Source organism: Thamnophis elegans, chromosome 6 (genome assembly GCF_009769535.1).
Source record: "Thamnophis elegans isolate rThaEle1 chromosome 6, rThaEle1.pri, whole genome shotgun sequence".
In the NCBI taxonomy this organism is placed as follows: domain Eukaryota; kingdom Metazoa; phylum Chordata; class Lepidosauria; order Squamata; family Colubridae; genus Thamnophis; species Thamnophis elegans.
This window is the reverse complement of record NC_045546.1, coordinates 65,662,486-65,684,490: the sequence shown is the minus strand read 5'-3', so window position 1 is coordinate 65,684,490 and position 22,005 is coordinate 65,662,486. Positions and strand designations below refer to the sequence as shown.

General features: G+C 41.7%; 1 protein-coding gene across 5 annotated transcripts in view; it reads left to right on the top strand.

Moving 5' to 3' along the window:
- GK (glycerol kinase) overlaps positions 1-22,005 on the top strand; it is a 112,323-nt gene that overhangs the window by 40,445 nt on the left and 49,873 nt on the right. For 4 of the 5 annotated variants that reach the window (XM_032219567.1, XM_032219572.1, XM_032219569.1 and 1 more), the window contains exons 7-13: positions 1,139-1,248; positions 2,704-2,770; positions 6,877-6,894; positions 8,888-8,923; positions 13,008-13,075; positions 14,311-14,353; positions 18,442-18,522. In XM_032219567.1, coding sequence (XP_032075458.1) covers positions 1,139-1,248; positions 2,704-2,770; positions 6,877-6,894; positions 8,888-8,923; positions 13,008-13,075; positions 14,311-14,353; positions 18,442-18,522 — 423 coding nt within the window. The remainder of the gene's footprint in view (positions 1-1,138; positions 1,249-2,703; positions 2,771-6,876; positions 6,895-8,887; positions 8,924-13,007; positions 13,076-14,310; positions 14,354-18,441; positions 18,523-22,005) is intronic. The other variant, XM_032219568.1, reaches the window with a different exon arrangement.

Below are 22,005 nucleotides of genomic sequence, written 5' to 3'. Positions count from 1 at the left end.
CAATAAAGTTGGGTTTAGTAATATTCTAAATTAGTGCTTTTTCCTTCATTACCCAAAACTGCTTATCAAAGATCCTTTTTACTCAATATAGGTAAAACACTTTCAGTTAATTTAAATATCCCTGTTGTGATTTTGTAATAGGTTCATGTTTTATCCCCTCAAAAAACAATGTTTACAAAATTTAGGTAATTTACCTAGATTTGGGGAATTCTGATTTAGATATAGATATCCATTTATTCTATACATCGAGTAAATATATGATGAAAAAATGAGAAAAATTTCTCTTATACAGCTAAAGATCCTAGCATGTTATGCCATCTTTTAGGCATTTATATCTAATATAATCCATGTTTAATAGTAGAACTTTAAAATGTTAAGGTCTTTAAGAACTGATGTTATAAGAACTGAAGTCAGCTACATAATTACAGATTAACAGAGTAATTATGTCTCTGTCTCTCTGTCTCTCTCTCTCATCACATACTGTAGCAGGCATAGATAATGGCCTTAAAGGACAAGAGAATAACAGCCACTAAGGCACCAGTCTATCAGCATTCCATGAAGATCATATAGGAAACACAACCAGATGAGCTAATTCTACTTAATCATAAAGATACATTAGCAGAATCGTGAAAGTCTGATAATACAAATCTCCTTGTGCCTCTTTTACAGCCTGAGGAGTTTCTTTCTCTGCCCATTATGCATTCTGAAATCTATGCCTCTCTTATCTTATCATTTCCTATCCAGCATATTTTTATCTCCCATCTCCCAAGGTCATTTTCACATACAATCACAGAGTTGAAAAGAGGAACTTGAGCCAAGAAAAAAAAATTGAGAAAACATCTAAGACAAGCCCCTACTTAGATCACATAAAGATAAAATAAGATGGGAAGTGCATTCAGACTTGCAAGATTCTATTAGTATATCTATTACGGTAAAGTAGTCCTAACCTACATGGCATCTATCTTGTTGGTTCCTCCCTCCTCTCTCTCACACACATACACAGAACATACTAGGTTAACATTGTACCTGAGAGATTATTTTCTTATAGTTAATTTTTGTAAAAAATGTAGCTTGCCTATTTCTTCTTAATTTTCCAGTTATGCAGTAATGATCAAAATTGTTTATTCATTCATTTAAGTGTTTGACTGGTGGAAAAAATGGAGGTATTCATTGCACTGACGTAACCAACGCCAGTAGGACAATGTTGTTTAACATTCATTCATTAGAGTGGGATGATGAGCTTTGCAAGTAAGTAATTTATTTTTACATATTTGAAATAATAGGTTTTATTGTATGCCTCCCAGAGTCACTTTGTATGAGGTGGGTGGCCATATAAATTTGACAAATAAATAAAAATTGTGTTTAACATGTCAGATTAAAACTTTAACCTGGTTTTCTTAAAAATAAGAGTAAACAGAATAATTAATTTTAACAGCTGTTAAAATTAACAGCTTATTGGCCTCAGAACTTTCTGTGGAGAGAACCATAAGGACATTCTTGCAAAGATGGCTCACTAGAATCACTGAGCCATCTACACTTTTATTGTTCCCTTTAGAACAGGGGTGTCAAACTGGTGGCCCATGGGCCGGGTGCATCACGCATAGGCTACAACCACCCCAGCTCTGCAAATGGGAAAAACATCGTGAAATGTCATGTAACGGTAACGTGACGCCCCAAGTTTGACACCTGTGCTTTAGAAGGACACTCAGATTATGTTTATCAGTGTCACCTGGAAAAATTGCCAGGCAGAGAGCACAATTTCTACACTGCTATCTGCTATATCCTTTCAGTTTGCCTATTTCTATCCCTTTTTTGTTCTATTTGCCTTCTAGCTAAAGATCTTGATTCTGGCCCCTTTGATTATTATTAACAGTTTCCAATGTTCCTGGAGCCAGGCAATTTATGCTAAATTGCAACTTTATATCTTTTCATGGCTACCCAATACCTTGATGGGCTATGAATGTGAGTAGCTGATCTCAAACAGCAGACCATTGATGCAAGCGGACTTTCCAGCTTTACCCAGAAACACTTGTTTAGCTTTTTTGCATATATCTAGCCAGCTGGATATCTCAGTGGCATAACAATCCCAAAATTCAGAAGGACCTTTTTCTTAGCCAGATTCAGTGTCCTCTCAACAGCCATTACTGAAGGAAGATAACAAAATATCCCCTTGAAACAGAGGCTATGTGCATATGGTGGAGGAATAATTGAATAGATGGAATACTGTATTGCATCTCTATGAAGATGCTCGCCAGGAATTATTATTTCCACTCTTTACAAAACATTCCAGTTTGTTTTTTCTCAAAATAAATCTGATTTTATTGCCTTGACCACAGCCAAGTACTGTGCTGTAGTCTGCATAATGTATCATAGTATTAACTCTAGCCTTTTTAATATATTTTAAAATAACTACCGTATATTTTTCCTTTTATTTTAAATGACTCTTGTTTTATTGCTGATCTATTACCAAATCAAGATTTCTTGTACATTTTTATATTTTATACGGATATATATGTATATGTATACCAAGGTAAATTTTGTATTGTTTTCTATAAATATAGAATTTTAAATAATAAATGATTTGATATAATCTGATATGTTTCCAAATGTATCAGACATATTACAAAAAATGAAAAGAAGTGAAAACTTCTAATTTTTACCAGCAAGGAAGAATTCACACTATTTTTTTAAAAACAATTCTAGTTTTTTTGAAATTCCAATGGAAATGCTTCCCAAAGTGCGAAGTTCTTCAGAAATCTATGGATTACTGGTATGTATGTAAAATGTTAAGCAAATAGTTTTACTTAATTGATATTGCATATATGGTTTCTACTTAGTAGCTCATGTAAGTTGTAATATATTTTATGAAACAAGTTTTATCTAACAGGAAGAATATTATTACCATTATTTATTTATTTGAATATATAAGCTGCTGAACTCCAATGGACTCTGGATAAAATACAAAACTGGACAAACCATAAAAACAAATAAAAACATTAAATCAATCAGATAGCCCAGACTGAAATAATCTTACATATCACACAGACAAGAGCCCTACACAAACAATAATACATCAAAGCCATGTTGTGAGCCTTCCAGAGTCATTGAGAGTTGGGTGGCATACAAGTTCAGTAAATTATTATTATTGTAAAAATCCTTAAGAATAGGTTTAGAGGTCTTAAAGTTGCTTTTCTGTCTTATAAAAGTATTTTTTGTCTTATGAAGTTACTGCTTTCTGTGAATTGTATATATGTATTCTTTTAAAAAAGATAAAGATTTAGGTGTGCTATCGTTGTTTACTTAAATTCCAAAGGAGATATATATGTATGTGTGTGTGTGTGTGTGTGTGTATATGTGTGTGTGTATATATATACACACACACACACACACACAAACACACACACACACACAGATAAGCACTGTAAGGATTGTGTGAGTTGCCTAGGTATAAGGTTTTCAGTTTGATATATCACCGCTAAAATTTTAGTGTAAATGTGAAACTCTCATATTATATGAATTAATAGTGTGTCACTATTTAAATCCAGAAAAGTACATGACACAAAGAAAATTTATTTTGTCAAATGAGTCTGGAAACTCATAACAAAATTGAGTTGAGATGTTTCTAGTAGCATGATCTTTTTTTATGAATCATTACAGCTATTTGAAACTTACATGTCATGAGTTCTTATTTTTGAACTTACATTTAAAGTGAAATAACAATAAACTAATAACATTTACTTGATTAAACAATGTTTGCTTTACTTAAAGATGAATTTTAACTTTTATTTTTGTTGAGTACAGCTTCTTGGCTCTATTAATATGCAAATGTTGGACATTTGCCTATTTCTTTGACAGTTATTTTTAACTATTTAAAGCATTCAAATTACTATGTGTAAAGAGTTTGGGTACATAGTCAGTGACTTAAGTAATGTTTAAGCCATTCTTATCTCATACATTTCATTGCAAGGTGTTTGGGGAAAGATGGCAAAAATAATTGTGCAAAACTGAAATGCTGAGCAAAAGTAGTGATTGCTTGATAATGTCTTCAGCTTCTAAAGGAACAGCAGATACTTTTTAAAAAATCCCTTTAATACAAATTTCTGTACAAAGTAGCTAAAATGTTTACATTAAAACATCCAAAACTTAATATTTGGTTACAGGAGGAATTATTGAATGCACATCTTATTCATAGAGTTGTAGGAATTAGAAAAAAACACAGTCACTGTACTATGACCATACTCTTGTAATCATAACTGCTGAAAACTGAGAGTCAAGTTTTCAGTATTTTATAGTAGAGTGATACATGAATATTATCATGTAAACAATAAAATATATTTGTAAGTTTTTTTTTAAAAAAGTAAAATAACTTCCTCTAAAACCCCAGTCACACATAGGTCCATCTATTCTGTCTTTAGGGTCTTTAAAAATATCAAATGGAGTTCTTAATATTTAAAATGTTATGCATACACACACACACTATTCTAATGAAATAGAATCCCTAGCATTGAAAAAATCTGATGGTGTCTTACTTAAATGTATTTTTAAAATAATACAGGAGTCTTTGCTTAACAATCCTAAGTGTGATTGGAATTTCCATAACTAAACAAAAGAGTTTTAGGCGAAATAACATGTGACTGTATCACTTTGTGACAGAAATTCTAGTAGTCCCAGTTGCGGGCATTAGGTGAAGATCTCACTTTTCTGTCTATGGAGATTCTCAGTCATCTAGGTCATGGTTGTTCCAAAGGTGCTTTTTCAAAAGGCAACTGAACTTTCCTTGACAGATAAGAAGCGAAATGTCTTCAAGGAAAAACAAAGTCCAGTTTCCTTTTCAAAAAGCACCTTTGGAACCTCACTCTTCTGCTTGTCAAAAACTGTCAGCTGGCTTTCAGCACTTAAGCATCTTACTCAGCTCCCCCATCTGTATCACATCTCCACTGCTGCCACCAACCCCTGCTGCCACCACTGCAGGTGTGCCTCATTAGCAGGCAGAGAAGCAGAGAAGCAGGAAGAAACAGTGAAGTTCAGCTGGGTACAGAAGGGGTAGACTTTGCACAGCAGAGTGCAAAATAGCCAAACTCAGAAATTGTTCGGAAGATCAGCAATTGAAGGGCTCATTGCTGTCATAAATAAAGGTGGGCTACCAAGCATTCAAATTTTGATCACGTGACTACCAGGATCAGTAGTGGGTTTCAAAAAAATTTAGAACCCATTCTGTAGGTGTGGCCTATTTTTGGGGTGTGGCTTGGTGGTCATTTGACTAGGTGGGAGTGGTCAACTTGTAAAATTAGTGAAACTCATTTAACAATGCTCTTGCTTAGCAACCAAAATTTTGGGCTCAATTATGATCATAAGTTCTTCCTTTTTCTTTCTTCCTTCCTTTCTTACTTACTTTCTTTCTTAATTTCTCTTCCTCTTCCTTCCATTCTTTCTCTTACTCTTTCTTTCTTTCTCTCTCTCTCGCTCTTGCCCCCCTCCCCTCTCTCACTCACACATACCTACCAGTTGGCGAAAATTTTTGTTTTGCCAGCTGGGAGGCTGGCAAAGAAGCCTCATTTCCCCTGCTGCCCGCAGCTCTTGGAGGAAGGAGGTAGGGAAGCGAGCCCCGGGCCTCATCTCTGCCTCCTTCCTCGAGAGCTGGCTTCAGGGACAGCCAGCCTCTCCTGCCACTGCACCCTTCACCCGGAGGCTCTGCCAGCAGTCGCCTCCCGGCTTCTTGGAAAGCATTAAGTTGCAGGTGCACCAATTTTAGCAGCTGCGTTTTGCCTTCAAACTTGCTGTCCTGGGAATCTGAAGGGGACATTCTCTCAGCGACAACACTCTCAGGCAACTTTCTCTCTTGCTGCGCAAGAACCTCCCGCTCCAGCCCCCCCCTGCTCTACTACATTAAGGTTGCTGCATTTTCCATTCACGCAGGCCACATGAGTGAGCAGGCGCGCAAGGGCCCCTGATGATCTGATGGGAGCCACAAGGAGCCAAACTGCACCCAGCCATCCTTACTTCCTCCTGGCTAAGGGTGGGAGCGCCTGAGACACTGCTGGGGGAATGTCCCCTCGGATTGCCGGGACAGCAAGTTTCAAAGCAAAACGTAGCTGCTGGAATCGCCTTGTTTCCAATCCATCTTTTTCCTCCCTCTCCATAGATCTCCCCCCCCCAAATTGGAAACGAGGCAGCTGTGAAAGACAAGGGAATGCACCCCAAGTGGCTTCTTCAAACAGCAGAAGAAGGAACCGGAAGGGAGTTTGACTGTTGGAAAAGCCCCACATGAAACTCCCCTCCTGTTCCTTCTTCTGCTGTTTGAAGAAGCCATGCGGGGCGCACACCCTTGTCTTTGACAGCCACCTTGTTTCCAATTGGGGTTGGGGAAAAATAAATCCATCTTCTTCCTCCCTCTCCATGGATCCCCCCCCCCCGCAATTGGAAACAAGGCAGCTGTCAAAGACAAGGGAATGGACCCTGAGTGGCTTCTTCAAACAGCAGAAGAAGGAACCGGAGGTGAGGATTCATTGGACAAGCCCATTGGCCAGTGCTGCTGTCTCCTCTGACAGCTGCCTTGTTTCCAATGAAGGGGGTGGGGAATCCATGCAATTTCCTCCTCTGGAGGGAAACAAGGTAGCTATCAGAGAGAAAAGAGGAGCACATGCCACGTGGGCTTGTCGGGGCCTCCGGAAGAATGGGTACGTTAAGGCAAGCTAAATTTCACCAACCAACGGGTGTACCGGTCCGTACCGGCTGAAACCCACTCCTGAGGGATGCTTCAACTATCATCTGTTCAGCAGCATCGTACAGTTAATGGTAATTAAACTAGCAGGTTTTAAAATTACAAACTTGTTTATGTCTCTTCCTCTTTCTCACTACCTATTTTGCTGGCAATAGAAAATCTCTCCTACCCTGGTGAGTAGGATTTTGTTAGAATACAGTCAGTTTACATCTTCATTCATCTTGCTTAGATACAGTGCATTTCTTCAGGGAAAGTCCCTCTTTGTTGTAATGAAATCTCCTTCTCAAAGTTTAATTACAATTGAAGTTCAGTTGATCACTTTGCATCAGTTTAAAAGATTAGAAAAATGAGATTAACAATTATGTAGTTTCTGGCTAAAAATGTATTTAGAGCAGAGAAAGTTCTTTAAAAAATAAAGATATCCCCGAATGGAAATGCACTGGCTATATTTTATGCATGGCTCACTAAGCCGATCACTGCTGTTGAGAGTGCATGTGCACATATAATATTTGAAAAGCAAAGCTATTTTTGTCTCAGTGATGTATCTATTTGCTAAATGTCCATACTTTTTCCTGTTTTCAAGAACATAATAGTATTACTCTCTGAGCTCTTGGATAATAGTTTCAGAGCACGACCATTGAATATAAGACTTCCTATTCTTCCACTTCTGTTTAATAATAGGCACTAATCTCTATTTGTGAAGCATGGTATTTACCTTTTTTTACTGTAGCCTCAAGGATTACTTGAACCTCAAATGACGTCTGCTTTTGAGTTAGGTAGGCTCCAGGCTGCTTCCTAGATGTCATTTGTGGATTTCCAGTATCTTGAGATAAGATTTAATGGCAAAAATATTTTATCATGATGTAATTTGAAACTGTTTTCATTTCTAGGAGTAGTGTAAGAATTAAAATAGCTTCAAGTTTGGGGGGCCCTCCCCCCAAAAAACCCAAACTTTGCCTTTGTCTTTACTGGTGAAGTTCATGATTTTAGCTCCATTTCTGCAGCTCCAGATGGTTTTCTCTTTCCTCCCTGCACACAGGGAAAATCTTTTGGCAGGCTGAGGAAGGGAGCTGAATTCTGAAGATACTTTCACTTGCAACATTCCCTGCTGGTTTCCCCATTGACTTTCTAGGAAAGATAGCAGAGAAGATTACAGTTGATGATCACATGATTGTGGGGTGCTTGGCAACTGGTTGCAAGTGCTAACAATTTGCCAAACACCCATGGGTGTGCAAGAGCATGATTTTCCAAGCTGTCAATTTGAATTATCATTAAGTGACCAATCATTAAGCAAGGACTAAGTCCAGGATTCAGTTTTCCCCCACCATTCCTGGTTGTTTATCATGCTTAATGAAGCTACAGGGAATTATACTTCCGCAGCATTTGAAGAAAGAGAGATGTGTCCCTCGTTGTGCCACATATGTGGGATTCTCAGGACATCTACAGTGCAGTAGAGCAGTGATCCCCAACCCCCGGTCCGCGGACCGGTGCCGGGCCGTGGAGTACCTGGCACCGGGCCGCGTAGCGGCCGGGGGCCATGATCGCTGCAGCGGCCGGGGGCCATAGTTTCTTTCTGTATGCAAATTAGGGCTAACTGGCACAAGGGGTGTTACTGGACCGCTGGTGGCACTCTGACGTCACCAGCGGCCCACCGCCCCCCTGTGTCCAGCGCCGCCCTTCTCATTCCTTTTCAGCGCTTCAGCGCTGGCCGATTCCTGAAAAAAACCTAAGAGCGCCTGCGCAGCTACGTAGGGCTAGCATAGACAGCGCTAGTAGCGTAGCCTTGCGTAGGCGCAGTTTGTGCTACGCTATCTACGCTAGCCATACTGAACAATCAATTTGTCGTCGCGAACAACGCCCCCCCACCCCTGCGCGCGCTCAGCGGGCCACGGTAAAATTATCAAAGGCTGACTGGTCCGCGGCGATAAAAAGGTTGGGGACCACTGCAGTAGAGAACCAAATATGCCTTTTATTTTGACAGATGACAATTTTCTCTGTTCCCCCTATTATTTTTATTTGCATTTCTGCTAACAATTTTACATTTTTTATTTTAATTTGCTTCTGAGCTATAAGCAATCATATTCTAATTGTACATCATTTTCCTTTTTTGTAAATTAGTTGAAAACAGCTGCATAATTTTTCTTTTAAAAATGGCTTTTTTGGCAGAGTTCTGGAGCTTTGACTGGTGTGCCAATTTCTGGGGTGAGTTTCCTAAATAAAGCTATGATATTTTAATATAATTTTTGCCAAGTATTAGAATCTTTAACCATATCTATGTCAAGGTTCCAACATACACTGAGTCTCAAGCCATGTTTCAAAAGGAATACAATGATTTATTAGGAGCAGTGTGTCACCATCTACTCGAGTGAGGTTTGCTCTGGTACACGTAGGTTATGGCCCACCTTTTTTTTAAAAAAAAAAGTTTTGTTTATTTTTCTATAACCACTTACATCATTAATCGTATAGTGTGTCATCTGGGTATAGTCTTTGTGTAATCATATTTAACAGTTATACCATTTTAATCTATTTTTATCTTGCCTTTACCTTTACATTTTGCCTTTTAATTCAACTCCTCCCCTATAATTCTACGTTGTTTTCCAAATTATTATTCAATTTTCTGTTTCTCTTTGTCTATATTCATTTTCTATCCCGTGATAAAAACATTCCCATATCTTATAATACTCAGATTCTTCCTTCTCTTTAATTGCCAATGTTAATCTTTTCATTTCTGCACAGTCTAATTACCTCTCCCTCTCAGGGAATTTTTTCCATTTTCCAATTTTGTGAAAATACAATTCTAGCTGCAGTTATTACATTAATAATTAAATATACATTTTCTTTACTATATTTCTCTGGTAAAATACCCAACAAAAACAGTTCCTACTTTAAATCAATATGCTGCTGTATCATCCTTTCCAACCACATGCAAATTTTTGCCCAGTATTTTTTTGCCTCTGCACGTGTCCACCACATATGATAATATGATTCCGGTGTCTGGTGACACTTCCAACACTTGGTTGACTTATCTTTAAATATTTTTGTCAATCTTTCCGGTGACATATGCCATTTATAAAACATTTTATACAAGGGTTACAGCCCACCTTTGACCCTGTTCCCTCCTCCCCTTTCAGTCTGTGTCATAAATCACATTCTCCAACGAGGTACTCCTGTGGGCTTTAGAGGCACGCCTCACAACCCAGCTTTGGTAATCTGAGATTCGATGTTTGAAAAAGGTACATGTGATATGTGCTCCCCCCTTGCTTCTAATGGCAACTCGAGAGCAGACTAAAAATGCTTTTGCGAGTTGACATTCTGTTTGATATAACTTGTTTTATTAAAAATAAATTTAATAAGAAAATAAAAAATAACATGTGCATCCTTAAAGTGTGACAAAAAGGTATAGTAATTATTTTTGTTATGTTTCCAGGTATACGTGTGGAACAAATGAATTCATGAAAAATGACCATTTTTATATTATATTTATTTATTTATTTACTGGTCTTCTTGTATTTGGGTCTTTTCCCGTGTAAGATTGAGATTGCAAACTTATACATGGAACATTTTGAAACTAACACCTTAGATAAATCTGAACACAAACCCAAACTCTGGCTTAGATATGTTGATGACACTTTCACGATTTGGCCACATGGGAAAGAAAAACTGGACAACTTCTTCACACATCTCAACAGCCTACACCCCAAAATACAATTCACTATGGAAATAGAAGCAAACAACCAACTTCCCTTTCTGGACGTCCTAATTACAAAAAACCCAATGGCTCCCTAGGACACACCATCTACCAGAAAAAAACACACATCAACCACTACTTAAACGCACAATCCCATCCCCACCCTGCACAGATCAACTCTGTAGCCAAGACCCTCATCTCCAGAACCAAACGCCTAATCGACAAAGACCACCTGAAAACTGAATCACACACTTTCACAAACGTATTAATCTCCAACAGATTCCAAACAAAAACAATTATCAACCTAATCCAAAGGGAGACTCCTCCCAAAAAACTGAGACACAGAACAGGACAATGGCATCGCCCTCCTCCCTTACATCAAAGGCACCACAGATAAAATCAGCAAAATTTTCCACAAACACAATATCAAGACAGCCTTCAACACTGACCCAAAAATAGCCAACATTTTAAGAAACCCCAAAGACAAAATCCAGCTAGAAAACCAAGGAGTCTACAAAATACCATGCAAAATCTGCCCTGCAACATACATAGGACAAACGAACAGGAGAATAAATGCACGCTTCACAGAAAAAAAGAATGCAGTAAGAAAAAAGAAAAAACTTCCTCCCTTTTCCAGCACCTTAAAGCTACAGGACATGAAATTAATTTTGAAGGAACCAGGTTAATCTCCAAAACTGAATACTTCAACAAGAGAATAATTATGGAAGCTATCAAAATAGAGAAACACCCCTACAACATGAATAAACGTGGCGATACCTGCCTACCAGACATCTGGAAACCAGCCCTGGTAAACAAATGAGCCCCACCCACCACCCAGGCCATTACAACACAAAAAAACAATGGACCCACAGCCAGCACCAATCAGCACCAATCTACCAATCATGATACAGCCACACATCCAATCAATCCACTTACTGAAACAAAGCTAGCACTCCCCCCCCCCCACTCCCCAAAGATTTATAGAAAGACCGCAGCTCCGGTCACGCTTTAAGCCAAAAACACCAGCCTGAAGATGGTAAGTGAGACCTTGCTGAAATGTTGCCAAGACAATCTTAATCTTACAACAAGACCAGCATACCTACACCCCGTGAAAATCTATGAATACACACACACGCATGCATGCATGCATGCAAGCATGCTGGTCTTGTTGTATTCGTGTCTTTTCCCATGTAAAATTGAGATTGTCTTGGCAACGTTTCGTGCTTGTGCAAGCAAAGCGCACAAGCACGAAGCTGAAAGCACCAGCTTGAAGATGGCAAGTGGGATCTCGGCGAAACGTTGCCAAAATACTCTCAATCTTACACGGGAAAAGACCCGAATACACCAAGACCTGTATACCTGTACCTGTGAAAATCTATTAAAACACACACACACACACACCTATGCATACTATTTGAAGATTATAAGAAATAACCACAAATGTATAAAGCTAATTGAAGGAATTATACTCCTTAAGAACATAATGCAAAATCTTGTCATATAAATTAGCAATAGCAATAGCAGTTAGACTTGTATACCGCTTCATAGGGCTTTCAGCCCTCTCTAAGCGGTTTACAGAGTCAGCAGATTGCCTCCAACAACAATCCGGGTCCTCATTTTACCTACCTCGGAGGGATGGAAGGCTGAGTCAACCCTGAGCCGATGAGATTTGAACAGCAGAACTGCAGTCAGCTGAAGTAGCCTGCAGTGCTGCATTTAACCACTGCACCACCTCGGCTCTTGATGTACACTAAGCAATTGTGTTTGCAAGGTGACAAAATATAACATTCTAAATGTTGTCTATGGAGATTCTTAGCTATCCAGGTCATGGTTGTCCCAAAGGTGCTTTTTCAAGAGGCAACTGGACTTTCTCTCCGAGGTGGCGCAGTGGTTAAATGCAGCACTGCAGGCTACTTCAGCTGACTGCAGTTCTGCAGTTCGGCTGTTCAAATCTCACCGGCTCAGGGTTGACTCAGCCTTCCATCCTTCCAACGTGGGTAAAATGAGGACCCGGATTGTTATTGGGGGCAATATGCTGACTCTGTAAATCGCTTAGAGAGGGCTGAAAGCCCTATGAAGCAGTATATAAGTCTAACTGCTATTGCTATTTCTGGGTTTTCTTTGAAGGCGTTTCACCTCCCCCGGTCCACTTGTTTGAAAACAGTCCTCTCTCAACAGAGGGAGAGGGATATGACATAATCTGTGTCCAGTCTACAACACAGTTCTTACAACAGTTCCAAGAAGGCTCCACACCCATTTGCATCACTCAGGTGATGCTGATGACATAAATAAACCTCCAGGTGGCCTTAACTATTTGCTAAAAGAATGCAAATGACCATGTGTCTGCAAGGAGTATAAAACCTTCAATTCCCCACCATCAAGTCAGCTGAAGAAGCTTCTTGGATGAGAAGCGAAACATCTTCAAAGAAAAACCAGGAAGTCCAGTTGCCTCTTGAAAAAGTTCTAAATATTTCTTGACAGCCTATGTAAAGAAAATCAGCCAAAATTATTCCTCTAAAAAGAATCTAATTTGATTACTTAAGTAAATAAATGCATAAACATTTTTGTTACATATTATGGAATTATTTGTTTTTCCAGTGTTTAGGTGATCAGTCTGCTGCACTAGTAGGACAAATGTGCTTCAAGGATGGCCAAGCAAAGAATACGTAAGATTAACATGAAATATTATATTATAGACTTATTACAGAAAGGAAAATCAATACAATTTTAGCTGACTTAAAATAATCTAGTACCTCCTCGAGATGTGCAGATAAAGCTATTTTTTCTGTTGTGTTAATTTCAGTGGAACAACATTTTGGATTTTAATAAAATATCAATAGGAATAAAAGTGTTGATCCATTTATTGGACACCTATCTTTTAACAACCAAAACTACATTGTGTGCACAATTATTAGGCAAATTGTATTTTGGAGGATTCATTTTATTATTGAACAACTACAGTGCTCTCTCTCAATCCAAAATGTTAATAAACCTCAAACCTGAACATTTAAGAAAGTAAAAGTGAGGTTTTGACTTTCCCAGGAAAAGTGGAGCTCTGTAACCATTACTGATCCAGCCACAGAGCCATCTATCTGGTCCGTCAAGAGTCACTCTCATCAGTCCATAAAACCTTTGAAAAATCTGTATTCAGATATTTCTTGGCCCAGTCTTGCCATTTCAAGTTATGTGTCTTGTTCAGTCGTGATCTTCCTTACCTTGGCCATGTCTCTGAGCACTGAACATCTTGTACTTCTGGGTACTCCAGATAGGTTGCAGTTCTGGAGTGTGATAGCACTGGAGGATAATGAGTTCTTGGTTTGATTTGATTCTTCTCAAATCTTTAGCAGTTAATAGGCATCTTTTTTTTGCTCAACACATTTTTTGCGATCCTGTTGATTATTTGCAGCAAAATGTTTGATGGTTCTGTGATCATGCCCCAATATCTTAGCAATTTCAAGAGTGTTACATCCCTCTAAAAGACTTTTTATAATTTTTGACTTTTCAAAGTTCTATTAAATTTTGCTTGAGGAAAAGAAGTTGCCTAATAATTATGCATACTTGGACATAGGGGTTTGATCTGCTTAGCCTCATCCTCCCTCGTTATACAAATATGCATCACCTGATATGCTTATAGTCACTAAGCATTCTAGTTTATACAGCTTGGAGGTAGAAAGTATGCATAAAAATGATACGATCAAAATATTCACTTGCCTAATAATTGTGCACATACTATATAGGGAGTATAGGAATAGAAAATGTGGACATTTAGATAGTTACTATTCATGAATAGCTTTAGAGTCACTTTTTTTAATTCCAAGTTTTTTTTATATGTATCTGCTGCAGGTTCAGCAATTAAGCTGAAGAATTACATTCAGTAACTTGTTTCTTTTCCCCACTGTAGGTATGGAACAGGCTGCTTCTTACTCTGCAATACAGGCCATAAGGTTGGTGCTATGAATGAAACAATTTGCTGTTTTTCAAATAAATAGACCTTAGTGCACAATACTTAATTGTATATTTTTTAAAAAATAATTCAGGTATGTTTCCTTTGTCTTTAATGTCTTCTATATAATTTTTAAATAATTTTAAATTCATGTAGCCATTCATCTCTCAAAAGGCAAGTCGGAAGCACATTGTAATAGGGCTCCTGGTTCAGGCTTTAGCGTTCATAATATTTTTGAGAAATTGATTAGTATGAAACCCTTAAAGAGATACCCATATTAGAACACTAATACATTGCCCCGTGATGGTGAACCTATGGCATACGTGCCACAGGTGGCACATGCAGCCATTTGTTAGGGCACGCGAGGCATTGCCCTGTCAACTCCAGTGCACAAGTGCGTGTTGGCCAACTGACTTTGGTCTTCATTTTCTGCTGTTTTGCGTGTTGGGCCATTTTTCTCCTTCCAGAAACTTCAGGAACGTGTTGTGAAGCCTCCAGATGGCAAAAAATGGCCCTATGGGCCACCCAGAAGTCCATTCCCAAACTTCTGGTTTGTATGTTGGGTCGTTTTTCACCCTCCGAAGGCTTCAGGAGGCTTCCCTGCGTCCCAACGCACAAACCAGAAGTTCAGGAACAGACTTTCAATTTTTGTATAGGGCTGTTTTTCATCCTCCGGAGGCTTCATAGCCTCTGGAGGGCCTCGGGGGGGGGGGAGGCTGTTTTCGCCATTTTCAGGCTCCTAGAAAGCCTCTGGGGGGAAGGTGGGGTTGTGCACACATGTAGGGATTGCGTGCATAGAATTAGGGGTATAGGCACGCCTGCACACGACCCCCCCACTCCCCCTGCTTTTGGCATGTGATGGCAAAAAGGTTAGCCATCACTGCATTAGCCAGTGTTTAAGACAATTTTAAAATAATTATTTTAGTATTTTGGCAAGAGTTATCTGTTGTGACTCAGCAGCAGTCTTCTGTGAGTCTTTTCGGGATGCAAATTTAACAATGCAGCTGGAGCTCGTTAGTGGGTCTTCGGGTGATAAAAGGACGGATGGTGCCACGCCCTGGTTGCAGGAGTCAACGTTCCTTTGTTTGTTCAACATTCATTGATCATTGGTCGTGGTTTATTTGAGAGCACTTGGAGAAGTGATTTGCTTTCTGTAACCCTGATTCAAGGAGGCACTTGGAGAAGTGCATTGCTTTGTAAGAGTTTTTGTTTTGTATTCTGTTATCTTCTTGAAAGAGACTTTATTTCTGTTTATTTTTGGGCTCGCAGCCAGTCTGAGCCGAGAACTGATAAAGAGAGTTCCTTTTAAGTTTGTTTGCCTGTCGTCTGTTAACGAGCGGAGAAGGGGGGACAGAACAGTTTGACTCCTGCCTGACAAGCCTCCATTTCATTAATTATGGAACAATTAATGGCTGAAAATAGGCTAATGGCACAACAAATCGTGATGTTGTCGGATCAAATTACACAGCTGCAGAGAGCTGCAAAAAAAAAAACCAGCCAAGGAGGAAGTGCCCAGTAGCCATGCCAGATAAATATGATGGGAGTCTGGCCATGTTTGCCGCGTTTCTGGGACAATGCCAGCTGTTCCTGAGTTTTGAGAGTGGAGGACTTTCCCACTGACCGGACGAAGGTGGGATTCATTATCAGTTTGCTCTCAGGCACAGCTGCCCGTTGGGCTACCCCCTTGTTAATTCAGCAGAGCCCTTTGTTGGATGACTTCCAGGGCTTTTGTCAGTACTTCAAACGGATGTTTGAAGATCCTATCAAGGGGGAAACATCAGCTAGAAGTCTGAAGTCACTGCAGCAGGGGAGTGGTTCATTGCAGGACTATGTAACTGAATTCAGGCTGCATAGCCAGGATTCCACGTGGAATGAACCAGCTCTAATGGACACGTTCCAGGATGGATTGTCTGAGGCCTTGCCGGATGAACTGGCGAGGGTGGACAGGCCACCGATGTTCGACGCGTTGGTCCACCTGTGCCTCCGGATAGATGCCCGGCTGCAGAGGCGAAGACCTCGCCGTGCATTCCAGGAGACCACCAGCATACCAGTTCAGCAAGGGACTGCAGTGGACTGGGAGGAGCCCATGGAGTTGGGTGCTGTCAGACCTCGAGTGTCATGGATAGAGATGGACAGACAACGTGCTGAGGGATTGTGCTTCTACTGTGGGGATCTTGGTCACTTGGCAGGGAGTTGCCCCAAGAAGAACAGAAGGGTTGCGTGGACTGCAGCCGTCCCTCAGCCACGCACTATCATGTTGGACAACCAGCACGTTTGTGCGGCCGTGATACCCCGTTCGCACAAGGTAGCGTGCCTTTGGGGGGTGTGGAGTCCCAGGGTGGATGCCCTGCCGAGTAAAGTAGAGAACTCTGACCCTGCGAACTCACTTCCACCTCGGACTGTTCTATCCGTTGCATCCTGCGCTGCCATTTGTCATTCCGTGAGCATGCAGTCTCTGTTACGGGATGCGCAGCAGGGTGATGACTGGGTGGAGCGACAAAAGGCGGAAGTGGGGCCTGCGTCCCCATGGACTTTGGAAGGGGATCTTTTGAAGTGTCGGGGCCAGCTCTATGTTCCCGCAGGGCACATCTGCTCTCGCAGATTCATTGCGTGTCTGCATCAAGACTTTGGGGGTTTGTTCGGACGTTGCTCCTGGCCTCCCGTCAATTTTGGTGGCCACATCTGAAAAATGACGTGCGGAGGTGCGTGAAGTCATGTGCTCAGTGCCAATGGGCCAGGTCTGCAAGGAGAACTCTGCCAAGATTCCAGCCATTGTCGACTCCAGTCCCCGCAGCACTGGACTTTGTTTCTAGGTTCCCAGCGGCGTACCAGTGTCTTGGACTGTGTTCTGTGGAGGCCGTCACCAACCCTTCTGGGCCACACCCCAATCATTGAAACCAGGGGAAGGGCTCTGCGGGAGGGGATTGCGTGGTGGCTCGGCAGGAGTCGGTGGAGCTGCCGCCAGACTCCGATGGCGAGGGGTCATGTGGGTTGGCCTTGGAGGAGGTGGAGGACCCTGGACAGGGTGATAAGGCTCGGCCGAAGCTGGTAGAGCTGCCGTCAACCTCCGATGGTAGGGGGGCTGGTGGGTCGGTCTTGCAGAGGGTGGAGGACCCTGGACAGGGTGTTAAGGCTCGGCCGAAGCTGGTAGAGCTGCCGTCAACCTCCGATGGTAGGAGGGCTGGTGGGTCGACCTTGCAGAGGGTGAAGGACCCTGGACGGGGTGTTGACGCCATGAAGGGCGGCAGGAAACGTGGTGGCTACCGGATACCTAAGGAGTTCCGATTCAAGGGCGCTATTCCTGCAGAGGTTTGGGACTCATGAAAAAGGCAGCACAGGAAATGGGTGCGGGTCATCTTGTGGACACGTCATTCCGACTGCATCCAGACCATCGGAACCCAGGGAAAGGGCCCTGCGGTGGGGGATAGTGTGACTCAGCAGCAGTCTTCTGTGAGTCTTTTCGGGATGCAAGTTTAACAATGCAGCTGGGGCTCGTTAGTGGGTCTTCGGGTGATAAAAGGACGGATGGTGCCACACCCTGGTTGCAGGAGTCAACGTTCCTTCGTTCGTTCAACATTCATTGATCATCGGTCGTGGTTTATTTGAGAGCACTTGGAGAAGTGATTTGCTTTCTGTAACCCTGATTCAAGGAGGCACTTGGAGAAGTGCATTGCTTTGTAAGAGTTTTTGTTTTGTATTCTGTTACCTTCTTAAAAGAGACTTTATTTCTATTTATTTTTGGGCTCGAAGCCAGTCTGAGCCAAGAACTGATGAAGAGAGTTCCTTTTAAGTTTGTTTGCCTGTTGTCTGTTAACGAGCGGAGAAGGGGGGACAGAACAGTTATCTTTAACATAAAATAACCAATTAGATTTCTAGGTAAGTAATTAATATAACCAGAAAAAAATATTGTTTAGATGTCAAAAATGTATTTAGCTATCATTATTCCCCCATGAAATATCTATTCGTAAGTAATTAATACTTTGAACTTTCCACTTCCGTTTTAAAATTTTACAAGACTATTATACAGTGACTTTTCCTATGAAGCAAGAATAAGTTATAAGTAATATTTTCTTTTTCTGTTTTTCTCAGCCTGCATTCTCTGAGCACGGTCTCTTAACCACTGTGGCTTACAAATTGGGCAGAGACAAGGATGTCTGTTACGCATTAGAAGTAAGTCAAATTGTTCATTGCAGGTATTTTGGTATTTCAGTTTCAGTGGATGCCAAGCAGCCACTTGAGTGCTGGGATTCAAAAAAATTTACTACTGGTTCTGTGGGCATGGCGTGGCTTGGTAGGTGTGGCTTGGTGGGTGTGGCCTGGTGGGCGTGACAGGTGAAGGATACTGCAAAATCCCCATTCCCTCCTCATTCCAGGGCAAGGATACTGTAAAATCTCCATTTCCACCCCATTCCAGAACGGAATGGGACCCTTCGTCTCCTACCCTTGACTGCCCCTCCTCCAGCATTCCTCCTCTGGTGAATTTCCTGACTTTTCTCCTCAGCTGACATGCCCCCACCCATTGTCCTCGGCAATGGGCCACAGCCCCTCCATCCCACAAGCTTCGGCACTGCCCATTCACCGAAGGAGGGTGTCCTGAGTTTTTCACCACCCAGGACAGTTAACCACCAACCAATTGCCTAGCTGCCAATGTCAGCAGCCATAAGCCACGGTGCGATCAATCGCAGCATTGATGCTTGGGGCTTGGGGGAAGGGCTGCTATTTCTCTATATTTGATCGTGCTGGAAGGGAAGGGCGGGGGAAGGGGAGGGGCGGTAAGTATACCATCTTCATCCAAAGGAAAGGGGAAGAAAAAGAGAGAGAGAGACATTTGAAGTCCATCCTTCCTTCCCCTCCTTCCCATTCCTCTCTTCTTCCTTCTTTCCTTCATTTCCTCCCATTTCCTCTCCTTCCTTTGTTCCTTCCTTCCCCTCTCTCCTATTTCTCTCCTTCCTTCCTCTCCCTCCTATTCCCTCTCTCCTTTCTTCCTTCCTCCCTTCCTCTCCCTCCCATTCCCTCTCCTTCCTTCCTTTCTCCTCTCTCCCATTGTCTCTCTCCTTCCTTCGCCCTCCCTCCCTTTATATTTCTTATTTTCTTTCTTTCTTCTCTTTTCTTTCCCTCTTTCTCTTTCTTCCCTTTTCATCCCTCCCATTCCCTCTCTCCTTCCTTCCTTCCTTCCCTCCTCCCCCCCCCAGTTGGTTGCTTGTGATCCACTGGAAGATATCAGAGTGATCAGCATTTTTGGGAGGTGGCCAACTATTTAGTGATGGGGGGGTGGAGGGTGGGGGTGCCACACTGTCTCCTGATCCATAGACAAGCTTTATTTTCAAGCATCACGGTTTCCTTGCTAATAAAGTGGGATTTCATATTTAAAGCTAATTGCAGGGTTAGGCATTCCACCCTTATGTGAAATACGTTTCAGGAGCAAACCGGTATAGACAGGAGTGGCCTCATCTAGCCCAAATCCACTAGTGCTTTGAAGAGCAATTCCATTTGTCTTAATCTTGATGCAAATGAGCCCAGCTCATTGCTAGTAATATATTTCTTTTTTTAATGAAATGCAAAGGGGGAGGGAGGGATGTTATCGAAAGGGAGACAGATGGAGAGGTTCACCACGATGCTTGCCGACAATCCATTTCTGGAATGGCACCTTACGTCATAGCAGGAAAGCCGAAGGCTATTTTTAGTCCTTGACCTATGACTGCCATCGAGCCCAACATTTTAGTTGCGAAGTGGGACAGTTGTTAAGTGGATTTTGCCTCATTTTATGACCTTCCTTGCCATTGTTCCTAAGGGAATCACTGCAGTTGTTAAGTTAGCAACATTATTAAGTGAATCCGGCTACCCTACTGATTTTGCTTGTCAGAATGAATCAAAATGGGATCAAGTGACCCCGGGGACAAGGGGTTGGACTAGATTACCTCCAAGGTACCTTCGAGGTCGTTTGACTCTGGGACATTGTGACCATAAGTAAGAGTCAGTTGCCAAGCATCCAAATTTGGATCATCTGACCATGGGGATGCTGCAACGGTCATTAAGTGTGAAAAACAGTCATAAGCCCCTTTTTCCAGTGCCATTGTAATTTGAACAGTTGCTAAGTCAGTCACACAGTTGCTAAGTGAATCTAGCTTCCCCGAATCTCTGTTGCAAAGCGAGACGACTGTTCAGTGAGCTTTCACCCACTTTACAACCAGTTTTGCTATCATTGTTAAGTGGATCATTGTTTAAGTCAGTCGGACGATGGTTAAGTGAAACTGGCTATCCCAGTGACTTTGCTTGTTCAGACGGTTGCAAAAGGGAGATGTCACATGACCCCAGGATGTTGCGACCATCATAAATGCGAGTCAGCTGCTGTGCATCCAACTGTAAATCACGTGACCATGCAATGGTCATGAGTATGAAAAATGCTCAACAGTGGCATTGCAACTTTAAACAGTCGCTATATGACATGGACGTAAGTTGAGGACTACCTATACAGTTTTCCAACTTGATGGCGATCCTTGACTTATGACCATCATGGCCAGCCGTTACCGATGTTGTATGTCCATACCTAAGATGCCGGGGGATGGTGGGGAACAGTAGCCCAACTGCAGGATCAGGTGTGGGATGGGGAGAGAGCAGAATATCAGTTTATTTGATTATTTTCTTCATCTGAAAAGGGACCCCCCCCCTTTTATCTCCCCATCCTCAAAGTTCCCATTTTGTCCATATATCTTGATATCAAGATATAAAAATTGAGGTCCGCATGGAAGACTTTGAGTTACATGGAATGATGGGGGCTGTTTGAAGACCCAAAAGGAAATTCCTTTGTAGCCCCTTTTTTTTCCCTGGGGTTCTAGATTGCTCTGGCTTTGATTTTCCTCCCCTTTACGTTTAACAACCTGTAAACAGTTAGAATAGCACTTCAGGAGAACTTAAGACGCCAGAGGTGCAAGGGGTACATTTGCAGGGGATAATGCCAGCAATTGTGGTCTTTACAGTAGAAACTTTTGGGAATTCCTGTCCCAGAGAACCACTGCCTGGGATTCTGACAGAGAGGCAACAAGTGACTTGCATGATGGTAAATATTCATCTTATAAACACTGGATCCCCCTCCCTCAACCTGGAGAAGCAATGGGGGCTCCAGACTTCCCTTCTCATTGAACCTGAAGATTGAAGATTCTACAGAGGAAGACAAGGAAATCCATTGCATAAAGCCAAAGGCAGATCAAGGATGCCAGAGGAGCGGGACAGAACCTCGTTTTGTGCTGGCTACAGGGAAAACCATCCCAGAGCAAGCTGCCAGTTCCTGGATGCAATCTGCCAAAGCTGCAAGAGAAGGAGACACATTGGTAAAGCGTGCCGAGCCAACCAACCAGCCATGTACAATCAGCAGGCCAGATACAGACAAAGACAGGCAGAAGGGCAGATCGGATTAGGAAACTTCAAAATCCAAACAGCCGTGAGGAGACCCGAGTTGTGAGCAACAAAGAAACAACCATAGGTCACTCCAGTGTACAAAACTAAAAAAATAAATCCTTATCACTGTCCTAATCGAGGAGTCCCAATGTGATATGGAGATAGACTCAGGGTCAGTCCTGACCACTATACCCTGGAATAATATAAAAAAGGGCAGTCCCGGGACTGGAAAAGAACCAGATGAAACCGCAAAAGTTG